General features: G+C 53.1%; 1 protein-coding gene across 2 annotated transcripts in view; it reads left to right on the forward strand.

Annotated features, from left to right (window-relative positions):
• The window catches only part of TBC1D22A (TBC1 domain family member 22A), a 430744-nt gene that overhangs the window by 35767 nt on the left and 371740 nt on the right, over window positions 1-23237 (forward strand). For both annotated transcript variants that reach the window (XM_004380015.3, XM_023734625.1), the window contains exons 3-4: window positions 660-1000; window positions 4691-4870. In XM_004380015.3, coding sequence (XP_004380072.1) covers window positions 660-1000; window positions 4691-4870 — 521 coding nt within the window. The remainder of the gene's footprint in view (window positions 1-659; window positions 1001-4690; window positions 4871-23237) is intronic.

Genomic DNA, 23237 nt, shown 5'->3' on the forward strand with positions numbered 1-23237 from the left:
CTGCACAAGACAACATGTTGGTGGTGGGAGTTCCCTTCCTCCTCTAGCCCCTGCAGCCTGCTCTGTCCCCGTTTCCTGGCTGCTGCTCAGGGAGAGGGGTGGATGCAGCAGGGTGCCCTGTGGCCGGGCGGAGCGCACCTGTCTGCTCAGCTAGCTGACACGGTGGAGCCAGGGCCATGTACAGTTAGAGTGACTCGGAGTCCACGCACCAAAGGCCTGTTCTCTGAAAGATACCCTCTCCTCCCCTCCCCTTCCCACTCTGTCCCTGACTGCTGACTCGAGCTGGGCTGAGCCTGGGGTGAGAGGGCGTGTGTGCAGAGGCGTCCAGACAAGGTTGGGGATTAGGCCTGCCGCCCTCGCCGGCCGCCCTCGCCGGCCGCCTGTACCCTCTCATAAACCGGTTCTGTCAGATGGCAGAGACTTGCAGTGAGGCTCTCCCTGAAATGCTTTCTTTTCCCCTGCTCCTCGGCCCTGTGACCCTCGCCCCGCCCTGTTGGGGTATCTCTGTGAGCTGCGTTTGTTTTTCCACTTCACCGTCAGCAGGATTGATGTGGGAAACTTGTGTGTGGACCTTTGTATCTGGGGATTTTTCCGGCCCAGGTTTGGGGAACACTCTTGGCCTCTGAGGGTCCGCAGTTAAAGACTGCCTTTCTTTGCAGTTTGCTCAAGTCCACCCCCAAGCTGCCGAGCACACCGCTGAAGGCCAAGCGAGGCAGCACCTTCCAGGAGTTTGAGAGCAACACCAGTGACGCCTGGGACGCCGGGGAGGACGACGATGAGCTGCTGGCCATGGCGGCCGAGAGCCTGAACTCCGAGGTGGTCATGGAGACAGCCCATCGCGTCCTGCGGAACCACAGCCAGCGGCAGGAGCAGCACAGGCTGCAGGAGGCCATGCTGCCCGAGGAGAGGCCCCAGCCTTGGGCACAGGCTCCCCCAGTCCCCGGCGGCGACCCCTGGCTGGTGAAGTCTGTCAGTGAGAGCCACACACCCCGACCTACAGGTAGCGGGGGAGACTGAGGAGACAGTGTGCTTCCCAGCGGGGCCCGAGCTCTTCCCTGGGGGAGCCGGGGGATTCCCATTCTAACTGCGAATGGGGAGCCCCTGAGGTCATCTTCCCAGGCGTTGGGCCTAAGAAGCCCTCGCTCTCTCTGAGCTCTTGACCGTCTTCCTGTGTTTCCTGGCTGTGGATTCATCGCTCTCCCAGTAGGATGGAGGCAAGGCTTCCGGCTCCTGCTTTGCGCTTTAGTGGCTGGTGCTGAAGGAGGACATGCTGGGCTGGGTCAAGAGGTCAAGGCCATCTCGACGGGGGGAGCAGCCAGGCACAGAGGCAGGAGGCGTGTCCGGGTGATTCGGGTGCTGTGTCATCTTCATGCTCTGCAGGCTCCTTGAAGGCAGGGGCCATGTCCGCTTGTCTCTCTCTCCTTGGTGTCTCCTTAGTTACATACATTCTTGTTACATATGTGCTTGTTACATACCAGCTTGTTACATACCGACTTGTCACATACAAACTTGTTACATACATTCTTGTTACATATGTGCTTGTTACATACAGGCTTGTTACATACCGACTTGTCACATACAAACTTGTTACATACATTCTTGTTACATATGTGCTTGTTACATACCGGCTTATTACATACGCGCTTGTTACATACCGGGTTGTTACATACACGCTTGTTACATACGCGCTTGTTACATACAAACTTGTTACATACATTCTTGTTACATATGTGCTTGTTACATACCGGCTTGTTACATACGCGCTTGTTACATACCGGCTTGTTACATACACGCTTGTTACATACGCGCTTGTTACATACTGGCTTGTCACATACAAACTTGTTACATACATTCTTGTTACATATGTGCTTGTTACATACAGGCTTGTTACATATGCACTTGTTACATATGCGCTTGTTACATACAAGCTTGTTACATATGCACTTGTTGCATATGCGCTTGTTACATACAGGCTTGTTACATACGCACTTGTTACATACGTGCTTGTTACACACAGGCTTGTTACATACCGGCTTGTCACATACAAACTTGTTACATACAGGCTTGTTACATATGTGCTTGTTACATACAGGCTTGTTACATACGTGCTTGTTACATATGCGTTTGTTACACACGGGCTTGTTAAGTGCCCAGAATTTTCTTTAAGGGCTTGGTGACTCTGGGACTCTCGCAGCCGTACCCCCGCCCTGGCAGATGCGCAGCACCCCCACATTTGTGCCCATGGATGCACACGCGAGGGCAGGGTGGGCTGTCTCTGCACCAGGTGATTGAATGGGAGCCCAGGTTGCTTTACTGCCCATCCCGACAGTGCTCTGCATGTTGGAATGTTCTGGAACATTCTGCCTAATGTGGTACAGCTCACAGGCCTGCGCTCACACTGTGGACACAGCCCTGCAGCTGTGGCACTCGGCCCTGGAAGCACCATGGCACCCTTCACAGTGCCGTGCACCCACCTGCCCTCCACACCTTTAGGCCTGGGTAGAAGGTCGGGTGGAAGTTCAGTGACAGTGTTGGGAGGCGGGCTGTAGGCTAGTCTTCTGTGCCTTTTCTTCACTTCTTGGCTATCTCGACCTTCTTAATAAATAGCTAAAAACATCTACCACCTTCACACCTGAGATCAGATGCCCTTCGACTGACTTGGTGGCCGGCTCCCTCTGGGTTAACTGCAGCGACACACTTTAGGTTAAGAAGGTTCTGGAAGCCCCTGGGCAGCGGATCATGGCACCTGGAGGAGTTGTTTCCTCAGCTGTCCGGACCAAGCTGTGAGCCGGGGTCTGCGTGTGAATGCCGACCGCTGCCGGTGGGCTCCCTGTGTGAACGCTGACTACTGCCGGCGGGGTCCGCGTGTGAACTCCCGACGGCTGCTGGTGGGGTCTGTGTGTGAATGCCGATCGTTGCTGGTGGAAACTTGTAGGGTTTTTTTTCTGTTCACAGTGACACTGCAACCTGGTTGTCAGTCTTATTGTTCCCTCAGGGGACACCACTGTGTCTTCTGCCTTTAAAATTCCAGCTGCCCCATTTCAGAGTGGGGGCTGGAATGGAGCTCTGCTAAGGCGTAAGTGGGGCATTTAGTGTCTCAGGAAGGTCAAATCGGTCATCTCTAAAGACTGCAGGTGAATAAAATGGAGCACATTTAATTCTGGAATATAATGTGGAGCTGTGCTTCCTGCTGAATATTTCTCCTGCAGAATCTTCCAGTTCAGTCCAAGGACGAGACTCCAAGGAGGGAAAAGGAGTTTGAAGTGTTAGCCCCCTGTAGCCCTCCTCCCACACTATTCTGGATTGTTCTTCCAGAGCCCTGATTGTCAGGTCTTCCCCGAGTTGAGGCTGAGTGGGAAGGGTGGTGGTTTCCAGGTACTTCCTAGCAGAGTGGGGGCAAGCTCCTAGCGCCTGCAGGGCTGGACCCGGGACGGGGGCGCTGGGAGTGGGAACCATCAGGATAGGGGAGCCGGGGGTGCTCTGAGCTTGGCACTCCCCCAACCCCGCAGGCTTTTCTGGAACGGTAACTGGGCCAGCTTCTGCCCCAAGGCCTGGTGCTTTGCTCCTGGCAACCTAGGGGTTTCTGCGTGACGCTCCCCCTCCAGCCTGCGTTGTGATGAGGTGCAGAGGCCTTAGTGCCCAGCTTGTCATGGCTACGGAAGTGGGCATCAGCATGTGTATGGATTGTTGTCATCATGCCCCACTTCCTGGAGTTTAACTTTGGTTTAGATTTCAGTTTTTAAAAATGTGATTGCTAGAGGGTGTTTAGACTTAGGAACTTAGAGTGTTTGGGGCTTCCTGCGTGTCGTCCCCGGTGACGCTTCGTCGAGTGGCCCGAGGGCCTTCGAGTCTGTCCTGGGCCGTCCTGGTCTCGGGTGCTGGGTATCCCACAGGTCCTTGGGCCATGATGGGGCCAGGAGGGCCTTTGTGTGCAGAGGCAGGGGGTGCGCAGGCTTGCCCTCTCTCTGGTCCCATCTGCGTCACCCTGTGTGGGGGTCTGGGCAGACGCCAGCCCTTGGCCGCGCTGGGTGTGGTAGTGCCTGCCCCTCACAGGGCTGTGGTGGGATCGGGGGGTTCAGACAGGCAGGGCCGTCAGGCCGTCTCTGGAGACAGCGGTGGGCTCTCCTGAAGTGTCCTCGGCCACGGGCATGTCCTGGGGTTGGCTTCCGTCCTTGGTGCCTCTGTGGGCCTCACCCTTACCCTTCACGTGGGACTCGGGAGACTCGTCCTCCGTGCTCAGGCCTGGGAGACCTTGCAAGACCTGCTCCCACCCTCAGGTCACATCACCTGGGCCGGCCCTGATGGCCCTCCCAGGGCAGTGGGAACCCTGACCACCTGGCACCCCGAGCCTGGTCTGAGCTTTCTGTGGTCAGTGTCTCTCTTTATGCTGGCTGTGTCCACTTATTGGAGCACTGCACTCTGCCAGAAAGCCAGGTTAAGTCATGGGCTTTAGGTAATTTCATTTAATTGTTCAGGGAACCAAGGTCCCCCAGTACTCAGTGACGGGAGGAAGGGATAGCTGTGACATGGCAGCAGTGACACCCCCACTTTAGAATTTGTCTGCAGGCTGCTCTTTTAATATGTGAGTTCAAAGTGACGCAGGAAGTGCGGGGCCTTCTAGTAAAGACCGTGACCGTTGAGGGCCGTTCGGGAGGTGCATCCTGACCCTCTGTTCTCTGATCCTCTGCAGAAAGTGGCAGCGAAGCAGGCCCCCTGCAGCGGTCACAGTCTCTCCCCCACTCCTCGACCGTGGCACTGAGCGGTGGGGTATCCGACCACAGTGCCCTCGGCAGCTCGGCCCTGAGCGAGAGGGAGGCCTCCCGGCTCGACAAGTTCAAGCAGCTCCTTGCTGGTCCCAACACAGACCTTGGTAAGTTCCCTGTCCTTAAAGAAGACACACATTTGGTTTTGTTGTTTCTGAAACAGATGAAGGTCCTTGAAAGAGTCAGCTGATCGTTATATAATGTGCACACGTCCGTGCAGAGTTTGCCTTGTGAGAAGTTGCCTTGTTTGTATCTTGGTGGTGCTACATTACTAAGTTTCGTACTGGTCGTTTAATTTAGACGTGTTTTGTTAACGTGTTTTCCAATGCAGTTTGATCATGTATTTTCTGTTTGGTGTTTCTCCACGTCCTGTTGTGTCATTCCAGCTTCTTCCAGCTGCACTAGTGAGCTCTGTGCGGTTGGCCAGGCCACTGTCCTCCCTCTTCACTGGGGTCGTGAGCGCTGGAGACTGACAGGCTGGCCAGAGCTGAGGGCCCAAGACGAGGCCTGGTTGGGGGACCAGCTGGCCTTGGAAGCATGGTCCAGTGTGGTCCCTTACCTTGAGGGTCCTGGAGGCCACGTGATGCCCCCTTTTGCCTCCGTGGAGCACGCTGGCCGGGCTCTGGACATGGCCTGTGTTCAGGTCTGTCACTGTTGCTCACGCTGAGTCAGCCTCCTCTCACGTACGAACCTGGTCTCTCTGACTGCCGTTCTGTGTGAGCATCTTGCTAAATGCTGGAGCTTTAAAGAGGACCAGGATGTGGTCTTGGCATGAAGTCACCCCCAAACTAGATGGGGAGACAAGCCCATAAGGAGGCCATTAGGGACCATTGCCAGAGTATAGGGCTCAGCTGGGAGGGGGATGCACAGCTCAGCCAGCAGGGGGCGTGTGGGGCATGTGCATGGGCCCCGCAGAGCCCAGGACCTTCTGGCCAGGACTCAACATGCAGGGGAATGTTGTTGTTGGGTGCCCTGGAGTCAACTCCAACTCACAGCGACCCTGTGTGACAGAGTAGAACTGCCCTATAGGGTTTCCAAAGCCGTAATCTTTATGGGTGCAGATCGCCAGGTCTTTCTTCTGTGGAGCCTCTGGTGGGTTAGAACCACATACCTTTTGGTTAGCAGCTGAGCGCTTAACCATTGTGCCACCAGGGCTCCTCAGGGGAATAGCATGTGTGAAAACGCCGCTTCCGAGGACAATATTGGTCAGCTCTCAAAAGGTCCTGTGAGGTACTGCTACGGTTCTAGTTCTGGTTCTCACAGCGGCTTTTCCCCCTCGATTGTGTTTATTTTTGGAGTCAGTAATACATGTACATGTTGCATAATTCCAAAGCAGGAAAGTAAGGGCCAAGAGTGAAAAATGAGCCTGCTTCTCCTGCCCCCAGCCTCCACGGCTCTCCCTCACACTATTCTGACGGACCCTTCCAGAGAGGGTTTACGCGTGTGTTTCTAAGAACTTTTCATTCGGATGTGATTTCAGAATTCTAGAATAGCTGCAAGAATCATATAAGCGGCTTCCGTGTCCTTTTTACCCAAATTCACTGAGTAGTCATGTTCTGCTGCAGTGTCGTTCTGTCTCGGTGTCTGTCTGTGTGTGTGTGCATGCGTGTGAGTGTGTATGCATGCGTGTGTGTTTCGGTGTATAAACATATTTTTCTGAACCATTTGGGAGTCAGTTGGAGCTTTCATATCCCTTTATCCCTAAATATTTCCCTATGTATTTCCTAACGGTGAAGATGTTCTTTTACAGAATCACTGTAGTCGTCAGAATCAGGAAATTTAACATTAATACAGTGCTCTTGTCTGGTCCTCAGTCCATATCCCACTGTGCCAGCTGCCCCAGTGTTGTGCTTTACATCTTCCTCTCGTAGTTCGGGGGCCAGTGCAGGCTTGTGTGTCAGGTCTCTTTGCCTCCTCTGACCAAAAGCAGCCGCTCAGCCTTCCTTTGTGTTTCTGATCGTGACGTGTTTGAAACTTGCAGGACAGTTTTTTTGTGGAATATCTGACGCTCCTCGTGATGGTGAGGTTTGACTAACCAGGAACGTCCTGAACGAGATCTGTGTCCTCGGTGCGTCCCGGAGGGAGGCGTGTGGCGTTGGTTTGTCCAAGGGGGACGAAGTTAACTCTGATCACTTGGTTAAGGTGGTGTCTGCTCATCTTTTTTCTGCTGAAGAGTTACCCTTTGTCCTTTTCTAATTAAAAAGTAATTTGGGAAGAGATACTTCGGGGTCCATGCATTTATACTATGTCTTTACTTTCTCCATGTGGACGCTAACAAGTGTTACACTGTTCCGCACCTCACTTTTTAAATTTAACAGTGTGTTTTTCGATAATGGTACATATTGTTGTTGTTGTTAGCTGATGTCCAGTAGGCCCCTGACTCGTGGCGACCCCATGCACAATGGAACGAAACACTGCCTGGTCCTGTGCCGTCCCGGTGATCGGTGGCAGATTGGACACGTGTGATGATGGTGCCCAGAGCAGCCTCGGTCTTTATAATGCCATTCTGTAGAGCCCGTGATGGATTTCACAGCCCTCTGCTGACGGACACTGGGATTACTCCTGATTCTCTGTTATTCCAAACATTTTCAGAGCCATGCTTCAGACATCCGGCCCTCATCGTGTGGTAATGCATTCACGGCACCTCAGGCCTGGTGTGGGGACAGGGGAGCGTGGAGGAGGCTCTTGTGGTGACACATTCACGGCACCCCAGGCCTGGTGTGGGGACAGAGGAGCATGGAGGAGGCTCTTGTGGTGACACATTCGCGGCCCCTCAGGCCTGGTGTGGGGACAGGGGAGCATGGAGGAGGCTGTTGTGGTGACACATTCGCGGCACCTCAGGCCTGGTGTGGGGACGGGAGCGTGGAGGAGGCTGTTGTGGTGACACATTCACAGCCCCTGAGGCCTGGTGTGAGGACAGAGGAGTGTGGAGGAGACTCTTGTGGTGACACATTCACGGTGCCTCAGGCCTGGTGTGGGGACAGAGGAGTGTGGAGGAGACTCTTGTGGTAACACATTCACGGCACCTCAGGCCTGGTGTGGGGACAGGGGAGTGTGGAGGAGGCTCTTGTGGTGACACATTCACAGCACCTCAGGCCTGGTGTGGGGACAGAAGAGCGTGAAGGACGCTGTTGTGGTGACACATTCACGGTGACCTAGGCCTGGTGTGGGGACAGAGGAGCATGGAGGAGGCTCTTGTGGTGACACATTCATGGCACCTCAGGCCTGGTGTGGGGACAGAGGAGCGTGAAGGAGGCTGTTGTGTTTTAGCTTGAGCACCTTGGGTGGATGGAAGTCTCATCCTCCAGGAAAAGAAATAAAGGCAGACCGTGAGTAACGGAGTCTAGTCCATAGGGTTGCTATGAGTCATCATCGACTCGGCGGGACCCCACAACAACAGTCGTGGGATGTGAGTAGTCTAGATGCTTCCTTTTGTAGCACATCCATAGGCCTTTGCTGATCTGAACGCTCTGAGGTGGGGGAGGAGGCAGAGTCACACAATGGCTGAGAGAGTGCGTCCCTGGGACAGACCTGTGGATGGAGCGCCACCTGCCACCCGCTCGCTGTGGCCGGGAGCAGGCGGTTCACTCTCGTGCCCCAGTCTGCTCACTCTCCAGAGGGGCTTCGGACGGTAGTGCTGTCTTTGCCCGTTAGAGAGCTAATACGTATAAAACGCCTAGGAGCGCTTAGCATGTAATAAACACTCAAAAATGTTAGTTATTGTTACTTTCACGTGAAGTGACCTGTCTGTTCTCTAACTTGATTTGGAGAATACTGAGCTATGTGGTGGGCAGATGTTTTCTCGTTTGTGTGCAGCGGTTCCTAACCGGCGTTCAGTGGCGGGTGGCAAGGAGCTAGCTGATGAGAAGCAGGCTTGCTGGAGGTAAGGGCCTTTCTGGTCAGGGGCTAAGCAGCCCAGCTGGAATCTTCTCTTGGACTTTATCACTGGGGTAACTTTTGGAAATTAAAATCATACTTAAAAAATAAAGCTGTCAAGACTTATGGAAAAAAATGTGAGTATATATGGATGGAGATGGAAGGTTAATATGCAAAAAATTAAATTGCTTTGTTAGGTTGGTGGGATTATGGTTTTTTTTCTTTCTTCAGAATTCTGTTTAAATATCAAATCTAAAACCAAAAAACAAAAGCAAAGCTTTCAAAGTTAAGTAATTATTAGATTTGTACTTAGTGGCAAGAGAAAACACAGCCAGCAAACAGCCTGTATTTGCAAGACATTTAAGCTGGTTTTGGGAGGCGTAGATTACCTGCGCATTACTGGGAAGACGTAAGTGGCAAATATTTGCCAACGTTGGAGAAGCAAATTGCCGATGTGAGCAATGCCCACAGACGTGGTTTTACATGCTGCATGTTATTCCGTCCAGCGAGCGCTGTTTTTCTTTATCTTGTGCTCTGTTATTAGCCTGGGGATGAAAGTAGCAGGTAGAACTAACTGCTCACTCTCCTCTTTGCATTGACTCAATATTGACTCAAAGGCTGCCTGCTTTAAATCCTGAGAAAATGGCACTCGGAGGCGGTCCTGTGATTCACGGAGTCTGGGGAACAGGGTGCTCGTTGGCAGTACGCAGACCGTGCGGTTTCCTAGGGACTGTGGGCGTCTGCCACACCACGGGGGCCTCTGGGGACATACTGTGCGTGAGGCTCAGCCCTGCATGCTCCAGAAGACCCACAAATCAGTACAAGAAGGGGTAAGGCCAGGCTCCCAGCTGAGCATCTGGCCCGCGGCGTAGAGATTGAGAACGTTCCCCTACACGGAGTGGAGAAGGTTTGGGGGAAGGGGCGGTGTAAGCAAAGGTGCTGAGCTGTACACTCTGGAGCAATCACTCGACGTAGATGACACCCCAGGAGTCCCTCGTGGCCATGTGGATAGGAGGAGGTGGGGCCAGGCTCGGGGCGAGTCCTTGGTGTGTGGTGGCCATGTCGTTGCTCACACAGGATGGACTCCTGCCAAACGACTCAAGTGTGAAGGGCAGGTCACACCTGCCACCACCCTCTTGTCAGTGTGAAGGGCAGGTCACACCTGCCACCACCCTCTGTCAGTGTGAAGGGCTGTTCACACCTGCCGCCACCCTCTGTCAGTGTGAAGGGCTGGTCACCTGCTGCCGCCACCACCTGTCAGTGTGAAGGGCTGGTCACACCTGCCGCCACCACCTGTCAGTGTGAAGGGCTGGTCACACCTGCCACCACCACCATCTGTGTGTGAACTGTGGTGCTTGTGTGTGTTGCTGTGATGCCGGAAGCTACATCACCAGTATTTTAAATCCCAACTGGGTCACCCGTGGTGGGTAAGTTTCAGTAGAATTTCCAGAGTAACACTAGGAAGAAAGGCCTGGTGATCTACTTCTGAAAATCAACCAAAGAAAACCTTATGGATCCCAACAGAACACTGTCCGGTATAAGGCTGGAAGGTGAACCCTCAAGGTGGGCAGGCACTCAAGCTACACTGGCCGAAACAATGGACTTGAGCAGACCAGTCATTGCGAAGATGGGTCAGGACCGGGAACATCTTGCTCTGTTACACGTGGGCTGCCATGAGTCAGGGTTAACAACTAAGCAGCCTGCCTGCCTCGAGGGGCCTTGTGAGGGTAGGACGGATACACGTGAGGTACAAGCATCGTTCGTTCACTCAGCCTGTGCCCCTGCTGAGTGCCCACCTGTCAAGGATTGAATTGTGTCCCCCAAAAATATCTGTCAACTTGGCTAGGTGGTGATTCCCAGTATTGTATGATTGTGTTATCTGATGTGATTTCCTTATGGGCTGTAAACTCTTTATCACTATGATGAGGTTATACTGATGAGTTTTACAGGATTAGATAGTGTCTTAATCCAGTCTCTTTTGAGATATAGAAGAGAGAAGTGAGCTGAGACACATGGGAACCTCACACCACCAAGAAAGCAGTGCCGGGAGCAGAGCGCGTCCTTTGGACCTGAGGGTCCTGTGCTACGATGCTCCCAGACCAAGGAAAGACTGATGTATCACAAGGACCTTCCTCTAGAGCCGACAGAGAGAGAGAACCTTCCCCTGGAGCTGATGCCCTGAATTTGGACTTGTAGCCTACTGGACTGTGAGAGAATAAACTTCGCTTTGTTAAAGCCATCCACGTGTGGTATTTCTGTTAGAGCAGCACTAGATGACTAAGACACCATCCCACTGTGAGCACTGGGTAAACGGGGCCAGACCACAGCTCCCTGCCCGCCCTCGCAGAGCCAGCATTCTAGCTTGGGCAGACAGACCCAAAAAATCAGCACTCCCGAACTGTCAGAAGGTGCCAGGTGCTCTGTGGAGAGTGGATCAGTGCCGAGGGATGAAGGCTGTGCTGTGAAGGCCAGGGGAGGCCTTCAGAACAGGCTCTTCTAGGGTGAGAGCTGCACCTCGAGGAGCAGGTGTATGGAATGGGGGAGGGTATTCCAGGGAGGGGAGCCGCAGGTACAAAGGGCCTGGGGTGGCGTAGAGATTCATGTGCTTGAGGGGCTGAAAGCAGCTGTGAGGCTGGGGCGGTGAGGGAGCAAGAGTGAGGGAGGGGAGGATGGTGGGGCAGGAAGGGACCAGGTCAGGGGCCTAGAGGACCGGGAGAAGGATCTCGGCCTTCCTGTGAGGTGCAGCTGCTGACTGGACAGGTTTGAAATGGGAGCGAAGCTTGGCCCAGAGCTGCAGATAGTGGCTGCTGTTCTGGAGAGGGAAGAGCTGCTGAAGACTGCTGAGCAGTGGCCTTGGGCGGGTAGCCTACTTATCTCGCGCTGCTGTAACAGAAATGCCACCAGTGAATGGCTTTAACAGACAGAAGTTTATTCTCTCACAGTTTAGGAGGCTAGAAGTCTGCATTCAGGGTGCCAGCTCCAGGGGAAAGCTTTCTCTCTCTGTTGGCTCTGAGGGAAGGTTCTTGTTATCAGTCTTCCCCTGGTCTAGGAGCTTCTCAGTGCAGGAAACCCGGGTCCAAAGGACGCGCACTCCTGGCTCTTCTTGCTTTGTGGTAATGAGGTCCCGTCTGTCTCTCTGCTGGCTTCTCTCTCGTATGTCTCAAAAGAGATTGACTTGAGACACGATCTAATCTTGTAGATTGAGTACTGCCTCATTAACATAACTGCCTCTAATCCTGCCTCATTAACATCATAGAGGCAGGATTTACTGCACTTAGGAAAATCACATCAGATGACAAAATGGTGGACAGTCACACAATACTGGGAATCATGGCCTAGCCAAGATGACACACATTTTTGGGAAACACATTTCAATCCATAATATTTCACCCTTTGGCCCCCCAAAATTTATATCCTTGCCACATGTAAAACACATTCACCCCGTCATATCATAGTAAAAGTCTTAAGTCCAAAATCCAAAAATTCCTCTTCATGTGTGAGAGTTATCTGTTTCCAAAGCACAGTGGTGGAACAGGCACAAGATAGATGTTTCCATCACAAACGGGAGAAACTGGAGGGAAAGAAGGAATAACAGGCACCACGCAAGTCAGCAGAACACACATTAGCCGTCAAGGCTTGGAAATAATCCTCTGTTCTCTGAGACCATTTAGGCAATGGTCCTGCCCTCCAGACTCTGGCGGTTGGCCACACTCTCTAGATTCTGGGTGGAGGTCCCTCGGCCCTGGGCTTCAGTTCCGCCTTCCAGGCCCACTGGGACAGCAACTCCGCTCCCTCAAATTTGGGCGGCTCTATTCTCCTAGTCCAACTCAGTGGTGACCCTGCCCCCTCGGCCCTGGCAGGCCCCAGTCTTCTGCCCCTTGGGCATGGCAGCCCCACCCCCTCAGCTTTGGACAGCAGATCTGGCTTATCCCACTAGCACTCGTGAAAGGCAGCCCCACATTCCAGAACTGAGGTGGTGAAGATCTGACTCCTTGAAACTTAAGAGGCTGCGGCCCCACCTTTTGAAACCCTAGAGGTCATGGCCCTACCCCATGAGACTGAGGCAGCTCTGCTCCCTGTGTTCCTTGTCTCTCAGCTTCTGCTTCCTAGTTCCTTGGCCTGTCGGCCCCTCGGGCCTTGCCACCAGCGTCTGCCCTGCTGGGGCAGGTGTTCCAAAGCTCTTTAGCTCTACTGTTAATTGCCTGGAGGCACCCTACTCCGCCAGTAAATTTCGGCCAGAAGATACTCAGCTCTCTTGCTCCGTGGGTCGGCAAGTCTAGCTCCATGAGTAAGTGCCTGGAGGCACCTCACTTGTCTAGGAAGCCTCCTGCGCAGACACTCGGCTCTCTCGCTCTGTGGGTTGGCTCCAGCGCTGTCTTGCACTGGTCTGGTTCTGCTGCTGCTTCTCGCCGTCTGCGCTATCTCTGGTGTAACAGCTCTCCTCGCTTCCTTCTGAGTCCTCACCAGAATTGTCTTTGACGTTCGTAATTCCACCAATAGTCTCTTTAAGGCAGTCTGGGCTTTTACTGCTAGGCACTTTAAAACTCTTCAGCCGCTATCCATTCACAGTTTCAAAACTGCTTCCACATTGCAGGTATCTGTTAGAACAGCACTCCACACTCTTGGTACCAAATTCTGTCTTAGTCATCTAGTACTGCTATAACAGAAATACCACCAGTGGATGGCTTTAACATACAGAAGTTTATTCTCTCACAGTTTAGGAGGCTATAAGTCTGAATTCAGGGCGCCAGCTCCAGGGAAAGGCTTTCTCTCTCTGATGGCTCTGAGGGAAGGTCCTTGTCATCAATTTTCCCCTGTCCGAGGAGCTCTCAGCACAGGGACCTCGAGTCCAAAGGATGCATGTGCTCCTGGCTCTTCTTACTTGGTGGTAATGAGGTCCCTCTGGGTCTCTCCTTGCTTCTCTCTTTTGTGTCTCAAAGGAGATTGACTCAAGACACGCCTACTCTTGAGGATTGAGTACTGCCTCATTGATATAACTGCCTCTAGTCCAGCCTCGTTAACATCATAGAGGTAGGATTTACAACACACAGGATAATCACGAGATGACAAAATGGTGGACAGTCACACAATACTGGGAATCATGGCCTAGCCAATGTGACACACATTTTTGGGGACACAGTTCAATCCATGACAGCTGAGATAACTCCTTGGGCAGCCCCTGGGGACTGGAGTGGGGCAGTGGGTGGGCAGGAGGCCAGGGAAGAAGTCAGGATGGTAGACCAGAGGGTTGGAGCCGAGGGCCTGGGCTGGAGTGGGTGGGGGATCGGTTTCAAGGCGCTGCTAGGCAGTCTGGGTGGATCCGGGGGCCAGTTGGATGTGGAGATGAGCAGGTTGGGGAGATGGAGAAAGCATAGGGCTACAACCGATGGGCTGAGAAACCAGATCATGCTCAAGGAATGTGGATGTCCCTGGGGAGACAACACCATATGTGCTGACGGAACAGAGAGCCAGAGAAAGCGTATATACCAGTAACTGCACAGTTGCTGCCATTTTGGGGTCTTCACTCTGTGCTGAAGGAGCCCTGTGGCGCAGTGGTTAAGTGCTCAGCTGCTAACTGAAAGGTTGATGGTTGGAACCCACCAGCTGCTCCTCAGGGCAAAGATGTGACAGTCTGCTTCTGAAAAGATTACAGCCGTGGAAACCCTATGGGGCAGTTCTACTCTGTCTTGTAGGGTCACTATGAGTCAGAATCGACTCGACAGCAATGCTGGGTGCTGTGCTACACACACACACACGCACACACACACGCACACACACACACACACACTTGCTCGCTCTCACACACACACAAAACACTCACACACAATTTTATTTACACCCCACCCAAAAAAATCCCACAAACCTATGTGCTGCAGGCTGATGACCTTACCCCTGTGTCACAGCTGAGGAGGTTGAGTCTAGGTTACATAAAGGGGGTGCCCTACAGCCAGTGAGGGCACCGTGGGCGGGGACCCGGGTCCCCGTGACTCTTGGTCCCCTGCTCACGGTCTCTGAGTTACAGTCGTTGGCAGGTTAATGTGAACGGCCGGCATTCTGGGTGCTCCTTGTGGCCTGAGTGAGGTCCCTCCTGGCCTGGGCCTTGTGAGGAGAGCCTGGGTGGGAAGGTTCAGAAGGTGGCGGGGCCAGGAGGCCCTCCTCACAGTCTGTGTGGGTAGAGGTGTGGCCAGCGGCCGGCGGCGCTCAATGCGCCCTCTGGTGGCCAGCGCTGGCTTTGCAGCCTTTCTCGCAGTAGACCAGCAAGCCACATCTGGCTGTGTCCTGTAGGGCTTGTATGTGTACACGTGCACGTGTGTGTGTGTTTGTGCACGCGTGCCCGTGCACAGAGGTGCCTGTTTGTGTTCCTGTGCATGTTCCGCTTGTTTACTGATAGGTAAGGGCAGTTCCAGAAGAGAATTGAGATGTCTGAGGGACAGGATGAAAGCACTCTCTAACCCCTCTTCTGGAGTCTGCTGGGAAGGGTGTTCACAAGGAGGGCTGTCCCAGCGGCCAGGCTGTGCTCCCAGGCCTCAGGGAGGGAAAAATGAGCTCTCGGTATTCCCCACTTTTCCTGCGACGCCTTTTATGCCTTCCATGCTCGCCCCCCCGGCCTCCCTGCCTGCTTCCCGCAGTGCCACCCCCGTGCCCCACCCCTGGCTGAGTTTCTTGACCCCAGACTCAGATGGGGAACCCTGGTGGCGCAGCGGTTAAGAGTTTGGCTGCTAACCAAAAGGTCAGCAGTTCAAATCCACCAGCTGCTCCTTGAAAACCTTATGGGGCAGTTCTACTCTGTGTTGTAGGGTCGCTGTGAGTGAGAACTGACTTGACGGTGACGAGTTTGGTTTTTGGTGTTTTGGGCTCGGTTGGGCCCGTTCACATCCCGTTTCTCCTCAGGGGTGTGGACAGCGTTTGTTTCTTTGGGCCAAGGCTGCTGGTGCTGGCTACGTTAGAGTCAGAGCTTCCTTAGATCAGCACTGAGGACATTGTGGGCACCAGGAGCCAGTTTGGGGTGTATTTAGAGTGTGAGAGACGGGGTGATGGAGTGACTGTCCCACAGTCAGGAGTTACGGGCAGGGTGGCTTTGAAGGCCTCGTTCTGTCCCAGTTCTGTGGCTTGAGAAAAAGTGCTGTCGATGAAGCAGGCACAGAAGCTCGACAACGAGGGCTAGAGAACGTCCGAGGAACCGGCCTTGTGAAGAGATTGAATTGTCAGAGGGACGAGGTGGCAGCACTGTCTAACTCATCTTTCTCTGGAGTCTCATTAGGGAAGGGCGTGTGTGTTCACCAGCAGCTGGGGACCCGGAGCTGGCTGCCTGAACACCGTCGTCCCGCCGCAGTGCAGGGGCCTGGCATGGAGCAGGTGTGCCCGGTGAGGGGCTGAGCGCATCAGGTGACAGCGGGCTGCGCTCTGTGCCCCCTTTCCACACGTGGCCTCGTTCGTCTGGGTGCGGAGTGGCTCAGTCCCCCCGTGCAAGGGGAGTGGTGCAGCTGCTAATTCTGACTGTCTAAGCGGGTGGGGAGGTGTGATGGGGGCCCAGGCCTGGGCCAGCAGTCGGGGGTCCTGGTCCTGCTCCCAGCTTCACTCGGACACGTGTGTGGCCGCAAGCTGGTCACTACCCTCCTGTGGACCGCAGTTGCTCATCTGGAAGGTGGCGCTGGCTGGGTGCCCTGGCCCAGGTTTCTTCACATTCTTCAGTCCCCTTACCCGTTTCCCCTGGGTGTTTGTTTCCCTTTGCAGATTCTCCCGTTCCCCATCGAGTCTGTGCTGATCGTCTGGGAGGGACACCTGTGAAGCGGCATGCTTCATGAACATAGGTCAGGGCGTGCACTTTTCACAAAAAGCCCGTCTGTTTTCAGAGCTGGCTTCTAGGTTCTGTGCAGTCACTGAGTCCATTTCCTCTCCTGAAGCCGCCCTCCTGCACCCTCCTCATCTTCCCAGAGCCGCACCCTCCCCACAGGCTCGCAGGCCTCTCTGGCATCATCCTTCTCCCCTGCCTCTCCCTGTCATCAGAGCTTGCTGGCTCCCTGTCTCCAGGACCTGCCCCTTCTCAGCACCAACACTGTCGCCGGCTTCCCTGAGTGCCCTGGCCCAAAACCATCACGGGGAGCCTTGAAAGGCAGGTCCAAGGCCAGCGCTCCCTTCTCACCACCACCGGCTCCCACGTCACCCAGAGGGAAAGCCAGGCTCCGTCTCCTCCAGGCCTGCTCTCCCCCTCCCCCACGCTCTGGTCCAGCCACCCACTTCTGTGTTTTCATCGACTTGTTCTGCCTCAGGGCCTCTACCCCTGCTGTCCCCCGCCCGTGCTGTCCCTCCCGCCCGTGCTGTCCCCCGGTCTGTGCTGTCCCCCTGCCCGTGCTGTCCCTCCCACCTGTGCTGTCCCCCTGGTCTGCGCTGTCCCCCCGCCTGTGCTGTCCCCCCCGCCCGTGCTGTCCGCTCTGCCCTGGATTCCTGCGCGACTGCCGCCCTCTCTCCCCCAGGTCTCTGCTCAGCTGTCCCCTCATCACGAGGTCTTCTGAGCATGCTGTATGGGACAGCGGTGTCTCCCACCTGGCCTCAAAGCCCTGATCCCCACCTGACCTCTTGTGCATCTCCTGTTTCCCCAGAATGTTCGCTCAGGGAGCAAGGACCGTGTCTTTCTTGGGCACTGCTGTGTCCGTGCAGCTCCACGCTTAGAGCCACGCAGCGCCGCCTGTCATTGGACGTGTGACATTTCTTTTAGCGGGGGCATACTAGTCTTCCCTCTCTAGTTTGACTTTGTCCCTTTGAAAGAATTACCAGGTGGGTAGGTAGTACAGACGTTCACATGGCAGCCTCACATTAAACCCCTCTTCCTTTAGCCTGGGCCGGGACGGTCACTTCTCTGGTCCTTGTCATGGATTGAATTGTGTCCCCCAAAAATGTGTGTCATGGGCTAGGCCATGATTCCCAGTATTGTGTGATTGTCCACCATTTTGTCATCTGATGTGATTATCCTGTGTACTGTAAATCCTAACCCTATGATGTTAATGAGGCAGGATTAGAGGCAGTTATGTTCATGAGGCACAGCCTGGACACTGCTCTCTGTGGCCCAGCCTGGATATGTAGACCACTGTAACCAGAGCCAGTGGGGTGTGTGCTCTCTCTGGACTGGCCTGGACACGTGGACTGCTGTAACTAGAGCCAGTGGGGTGTGTGCTCTCTGTGGCCCAGCCTGGATATGTAGACCACTGTAACCAGAGCCAGTGGGGTGTGTGCTCTCTCTGGACTGGCCTGGACACGTGGACTGCTGTAACTAGAGCCAGTGGGGTGTGTGCTCTCTGTGGCCCAGCCTGGATATGTAGACCACTGTAACCAGAGCCAGTGGGGTGTGTGCTCTCTGTGGCCCGGCCTGGCCTGGACACGTGGACTGCTGTAAGTAGAGCCAGCAGGGCGTGTGCTCTCCGTGGCCTAGCCTGGATATGTGGACTGCTGTAACTAGAGCCAGAGGGGCGTGTGCTCTCCGTGGCCTAGCCTGGACACGTGGACTGCTGTAACTAGAGCCAGTGGGGCGTGTGCTCTCTGTGGCCCGGCCTGGACATGTGGAATGCTGTAACTGGAGCCAGTGGGGTGTGTGCTCTCTGTGGCCCGGCCTGGACACATGGACTGCTATAACTAGAGCCAGCAGGGTGTGTGCTCTCTGTGGTCCAGCCTGGATATGTGGACTGCTGTAACTAGAGCCAGTGGGATGTGTGCTGTCCACAGCCTGGCCTGGACATGTGGGCCGCTATAACTAGAGTATGTTTTGTAAGGGAACTGGCAGTCACAAATGCTGTCTGGTGCACACTTGAAATACACATCCTGTAAACTTTCCAGATGAAGCTGGAATAGTGTTGCCTTCTTTCTTTCTTTTTTTTCCTCAGTCAGTATTGAGTTTTATTTTCTAAAACGTTAGATATATTCAACAACAGTTAACAGATATCAAGACTCAAATATTGTGAGTCATAGTCCAAGTTCCAGGTGATTAACTTAAATCACATTACCAACTAAGAAGCTAACAGTCATTAAGAAACTTTGTAGCAATCCTGGAATGTCGCAGCGGCGACGGTTATCGGGGCGGCAGAGACAATAACCAGTGCCACAACTCTTACAGAGAAGTGGGGCCAGGAGGGTCACTCTGAGGAGTCGAACCCCGGCTTCAGTCCCAGGAGTTTATTTTATAGTCAATACAGCAAGCAGTAAAGCAAATAACAGAACAATGGGCTTTGGGTGAGTAACAATAAGTTTTGGGCAAGGGAGAAGGAATTCAGGTAAACAAGCCAGTCAGCAACAGGACGATAGGTTTGGAAAAACAAGTCATGCCTAATCTCTTTCTCATCGCTGACAAGTCTCCAACATGTCGTATACAGCATAGAGGCCTGTGGGCTGCAGTTGTCAATAGCGCAGCCATGTTTAAATGGCATATAGCCCCACATCTCCCCCCTTTTGTTTAGTTAATGGAGTAAGAATCAAGAGGGTTTTTTCTGGTCTGACAAGTGTCCGTTAGGACAAATTAAAATTTTCTCTACGAGGTAAAGTCCAAGATTATCTCAGCTACTGTCTCCACACTTCAAGGCTTGGCGTCTTAGTGAGTCTTTGTGAGCCCATCTACAGCTGGGGCACACTCCATATGTTTAAGGAGGAGAAGTAGCATAGCTATGAGTGACACCTGGACTTAGTCGCTCCTAGATGGCGGCCATTGCAGGCTCTTTAAACTCACGGTGCTGGTTTTCCACCGGATACCATCTGGTTCTTCACCAGCTTACTAAGTAAGAGCGATGCTCTTATCAATAGCATAGCCGGAGTGAGCGGACTCAATGTGCCTTTAAGAGAGCTAAAACAGCCCGATAGTCAGCATTAGCATTTTCATAAGCAAGCTGGAGACAAAGAACTTCAGCCGCTTGTTGATTATCTACCTGTCGGGAAATGGCTGTTTGGAGGTGGTTGATAAAATCAACGTAAGGCTCGTTTGCCGCTTGGCGAATAGTGGTGAATGAGCTGGTGGGTGTTCTGGAATCAGGGATTTTACTCCAGGTTTTGGTGGCAGCATCGGAGGCTTGACTGAATGCTTGCTTATTCATCTGACTCTGGGCCTGGGGAGTGGAATGATTCCCAACACCCAGGAGCATGTCAAGACTAACAGGGATATTATGGTTAAGATTGTCCATAGCATAAAGGTTAGAATGTTCCTTGTATTCTTGACTCCATACGCTAAATTGAGCAGGGGTTAAGACTGTTCGCATTAAAACATTCCAATACCAGGGGGTCATCTCATAGTTTTGTCCTATAGCTTCTACAACTCCTTTTGTAAAGGAACACTGTAAACCATTTTCTATCATGCTTTTACGGAGTTCTTTAAAAACTTGAAAGTCAAGACCATCGTGCCGGGGCGGTCCTGCTCCCCAAGTGACAGGATAAGCAGAAGACCCTTCTTTTTCATGGCCCTCTCGCAAACATCTCTCCATAAGAGACTCATGTTGTGAGGAGTCAGCCTCGGGAGGCACAGAAGGAGGAGGGTCATAAACATTTTCTTTACTAGGGGAGGGAGCCGAAGGAGCTGCTTGTAAGGACTGCAGGGCAAGGCGACAGTGGTGCCAAGCAATAAGAACTGAAGCTGGGATGTTCATGTCACGAATGATGTTACCAGTACGTTCCCATGCTTCTACATCAAGGTTTCCCCACATGGGATACCAAGGACAGTCAGATTCAATTAAAAGCAGAAGTTGGGTAAGAGCTTCTTCTGACACCTTAAGCTTAAAGGCCTTTGAGAATCCTAACAACTGGGTTTTATATTGACGCTGTTCAGAAGAAAGAGAATTCCCCATAGTGGGGGAGAAACGGAAAATGAAAAAGGAGAATGAGAGACAGTAAAAACTCCTGGCCTGAAGCCTGAAATCCCTTGAGAGCGCTCAGGAAAGTCCCGTCACCCTTGCGCTGTAAACCCAGCCTGAATTGAGAGCGTCCGGGAAGGCCCTGTTGCCCTTGGGCTGTAAACCCAGCCTGAATTGAGAGTGTCCGGGAAGGCCCCGTCACCCTTGGGCTGTAAACGCAGCCTGAATTGGACGTCTGATACTCACCACCTGAAGGGATTGAGTGCGAGGGCATCTACAGCTCTGCCGTCACATGGGGCACCATCTGTCGCAGCTCCTCACACGGGGCACCATCTGTCGCAGCGGCGACGGTTGTCAGGGCGGCGGAGACAATAACCAATACCACAACTCTTACAGAGAAGTGGGGCCAGGAGGGTCACTCTGAGGAGTTGAACCCTGGCTTCAGTCCCAGGAGTTTATTTTATAGTAAATACAGCAAGCAGTAAAACAAACAACAGAACAATGGGCTTTGGGTGAGTAACAATAAGTTTCGGGCAAGGGAGAAGGAATTCAGGTAAACAAGCCAATCAGTAACAGGACAATAGGTTTGGGAAAACAAGTCGTGCCTAATCTCTTTCTCATCGCTGGAACACTTGTACCAAGACAGGGATTTATACAGTGCACTTGGAAGAGGGTTTCTTTCAGAAGGAAAATTGAAAGCGAGTGGTAAACAATTGGGATTCACTGTTGAAATGATGATGATGAGGAGGACAGTGATGATGATGTGATCGCGATAGTGATGATGTTGTTAGCTGCCTTTGAGTTGGCTCCGACTTATGGCTACCTTACGTACAACAGAATGAAACACTGTCTGGTCCTGTGTCATCCTCACCATCACCAGCATGTTCGAGTCCATCATGGCGGCTGTTGTGCCAATCCATCTCACTGAAGGTCTCCCTCACCCTTGTCGTCCCTCTGCTTCACCAAACACGATGATCTTAAGCGATTAATCCCTCCTGATGACGTGTCCAAAGCAAGCGAGTCAGACAGTGTTCTGTTGTGGTCCATGGGGTTTTCCTTTGCTGAATTTTAAAAGTAGATCTCCAGGCCTTTCTTCCTATAGTCTGTCTTGGTTTGGGAGCTCCGCTGAAACCTGTTCACCATTGGTGACTCTGCTGGTATTTGAAATGCCAGCGGCATAGCCACCAGCATCACAGCAATGCGCCAGTCACCACAGTACAACATCCTGACAGACAGGTGACAGGATACTAATGGTAGCTAACTTCTATTGAGTGCTTACTGTGTGTCGGGGACTGTCATGGATTGAATTGTGTCCTCCAGAAATGTCTGTCAACTTGGCTAAGTCACGATTCCCACTATTGTATGATTGTCTACCTTTTTGTCATCTGATATGATTTCACTGTGTGTTGTAAATCCTAATCTCTGCCTGTGGTTGATGAGGCAAGACTGGATTATGTTAAAGAGGATTAAGGTGGGATATAATGCACTTGCTCAGGTCACATCCCTGATCCAATGTAAAGGGAGTTTCCCTGGGGTGTGGCCTGCAGCACCTTTTCTCTCTCAAGAGATAAAAGGAAAGGGAAGCGAGCAGAGAGCTGGGGACCTCATACCACCAAGAAAGAAACACCGGGAGCAGAGCGCATCCTTTGGACCTGAGGTTCCTGTGTGGAGAAGCTCCTAGACCAGGGGAAGACTGATGACAAGGACCTTCCTCCAAAGCCGACAGAGAGAGAAAGCCTTCCCCTGGGGCTGGCATTGTGAATTCGGACTTCTAGCCTACTGGTCTGTGAGAGAATAAATTTCTCTTTGTTAAAGCCATCCACTTGTGGTATTTGTTATAGCAGCCGTGGATAACTAGATAACCAAGACAGGGATTGTTCTAAGGAATTCCAAGTCTGTTCGTCTACCTTCACATGAGGCTCATCCTATTATTAATCCATACAGTCTGTCAGGCTGAGTGGAGAGCGTGGTGTCCTGAACTTGCAAGGGAGCCTGCCAGCCCTGGTCCTGCCCTCTGATCACGGAGCTGCTTGTCTGGCCTTCTGTGAGGTGGCTCTGCGCCCACTGCTGCCTTCAGGATTCTCCTGATCCCCTGCCCATCCTCCTGGCTGTCTACCCTGGTAGGGCCTGGCCTGGTGGCCTCTGTGCTACTGCCACCTTGGGCAGGAACTGGCCTCTGCATTCAAAAGGTGGTGGTGGCAGGGCGGTGACTGATGGCTGGGGAAGGGACAGAGGCTGGCCTTGGCTGAGGCCCAAGAAGGACAGGCAGGGCTGAACCTGGAGAGGTTCCAGAGCACGGTGACTGCTCACTGCCCCGTTGTCCTCCTCTGGGTCCTTATCACATGTCATTCTGTTTTCCCAGGAGACAGGTCCTGCTTACTCTGGGACTTCTTCTTTCTGGAAGGTTCTGTTTAAATACTTCCCTAGAGGAACATGCTGGGGGTTAGAGCCACCCAGGTTTCCCCTGTTCCAGTTCCTTCCGCGCTGCCTGGCCTGTTGACTCCAGGAGGCTCAGACAGCTCACAAGTAGGAAAGGAAGTTGACTGTGTTGAAGAAGAAAAGCAAGACCGTGGAAAAGAAAAGCAGAGGTCTCTGGGTGCCATTTTGGGTTTTGTTGCTCCAATCCCTGCCCTTTGTCGTCCTCCTTCCCCAGGAGGGACCTCGCACTTGTGTGTGCAATGGTGGGGTATGCTCGTAGGACCCTCACGTTCTCAGGGCCTAGACCCCTCGCTCTGGAACTGCCCTGATGGCGTGGGGCGGCCTGTGCTCGTAGGAC

Source organism: Trichechus manatus, unplaced genomic scaffold (genome assembly GCF_000243295.1).
Source record: "Trichechus manatus latirostris isolate Lorelei unplaced genomic scaffold, TriManLat1.0 scaffold00069, whole genome shotgun sequence".
Classification (NCBI taxonomy): Eukaryota; Metazoa; Chordata; class Mammalia; order Sirenia; family Trichechidae; genus Trichechus; species Trichechus manatus.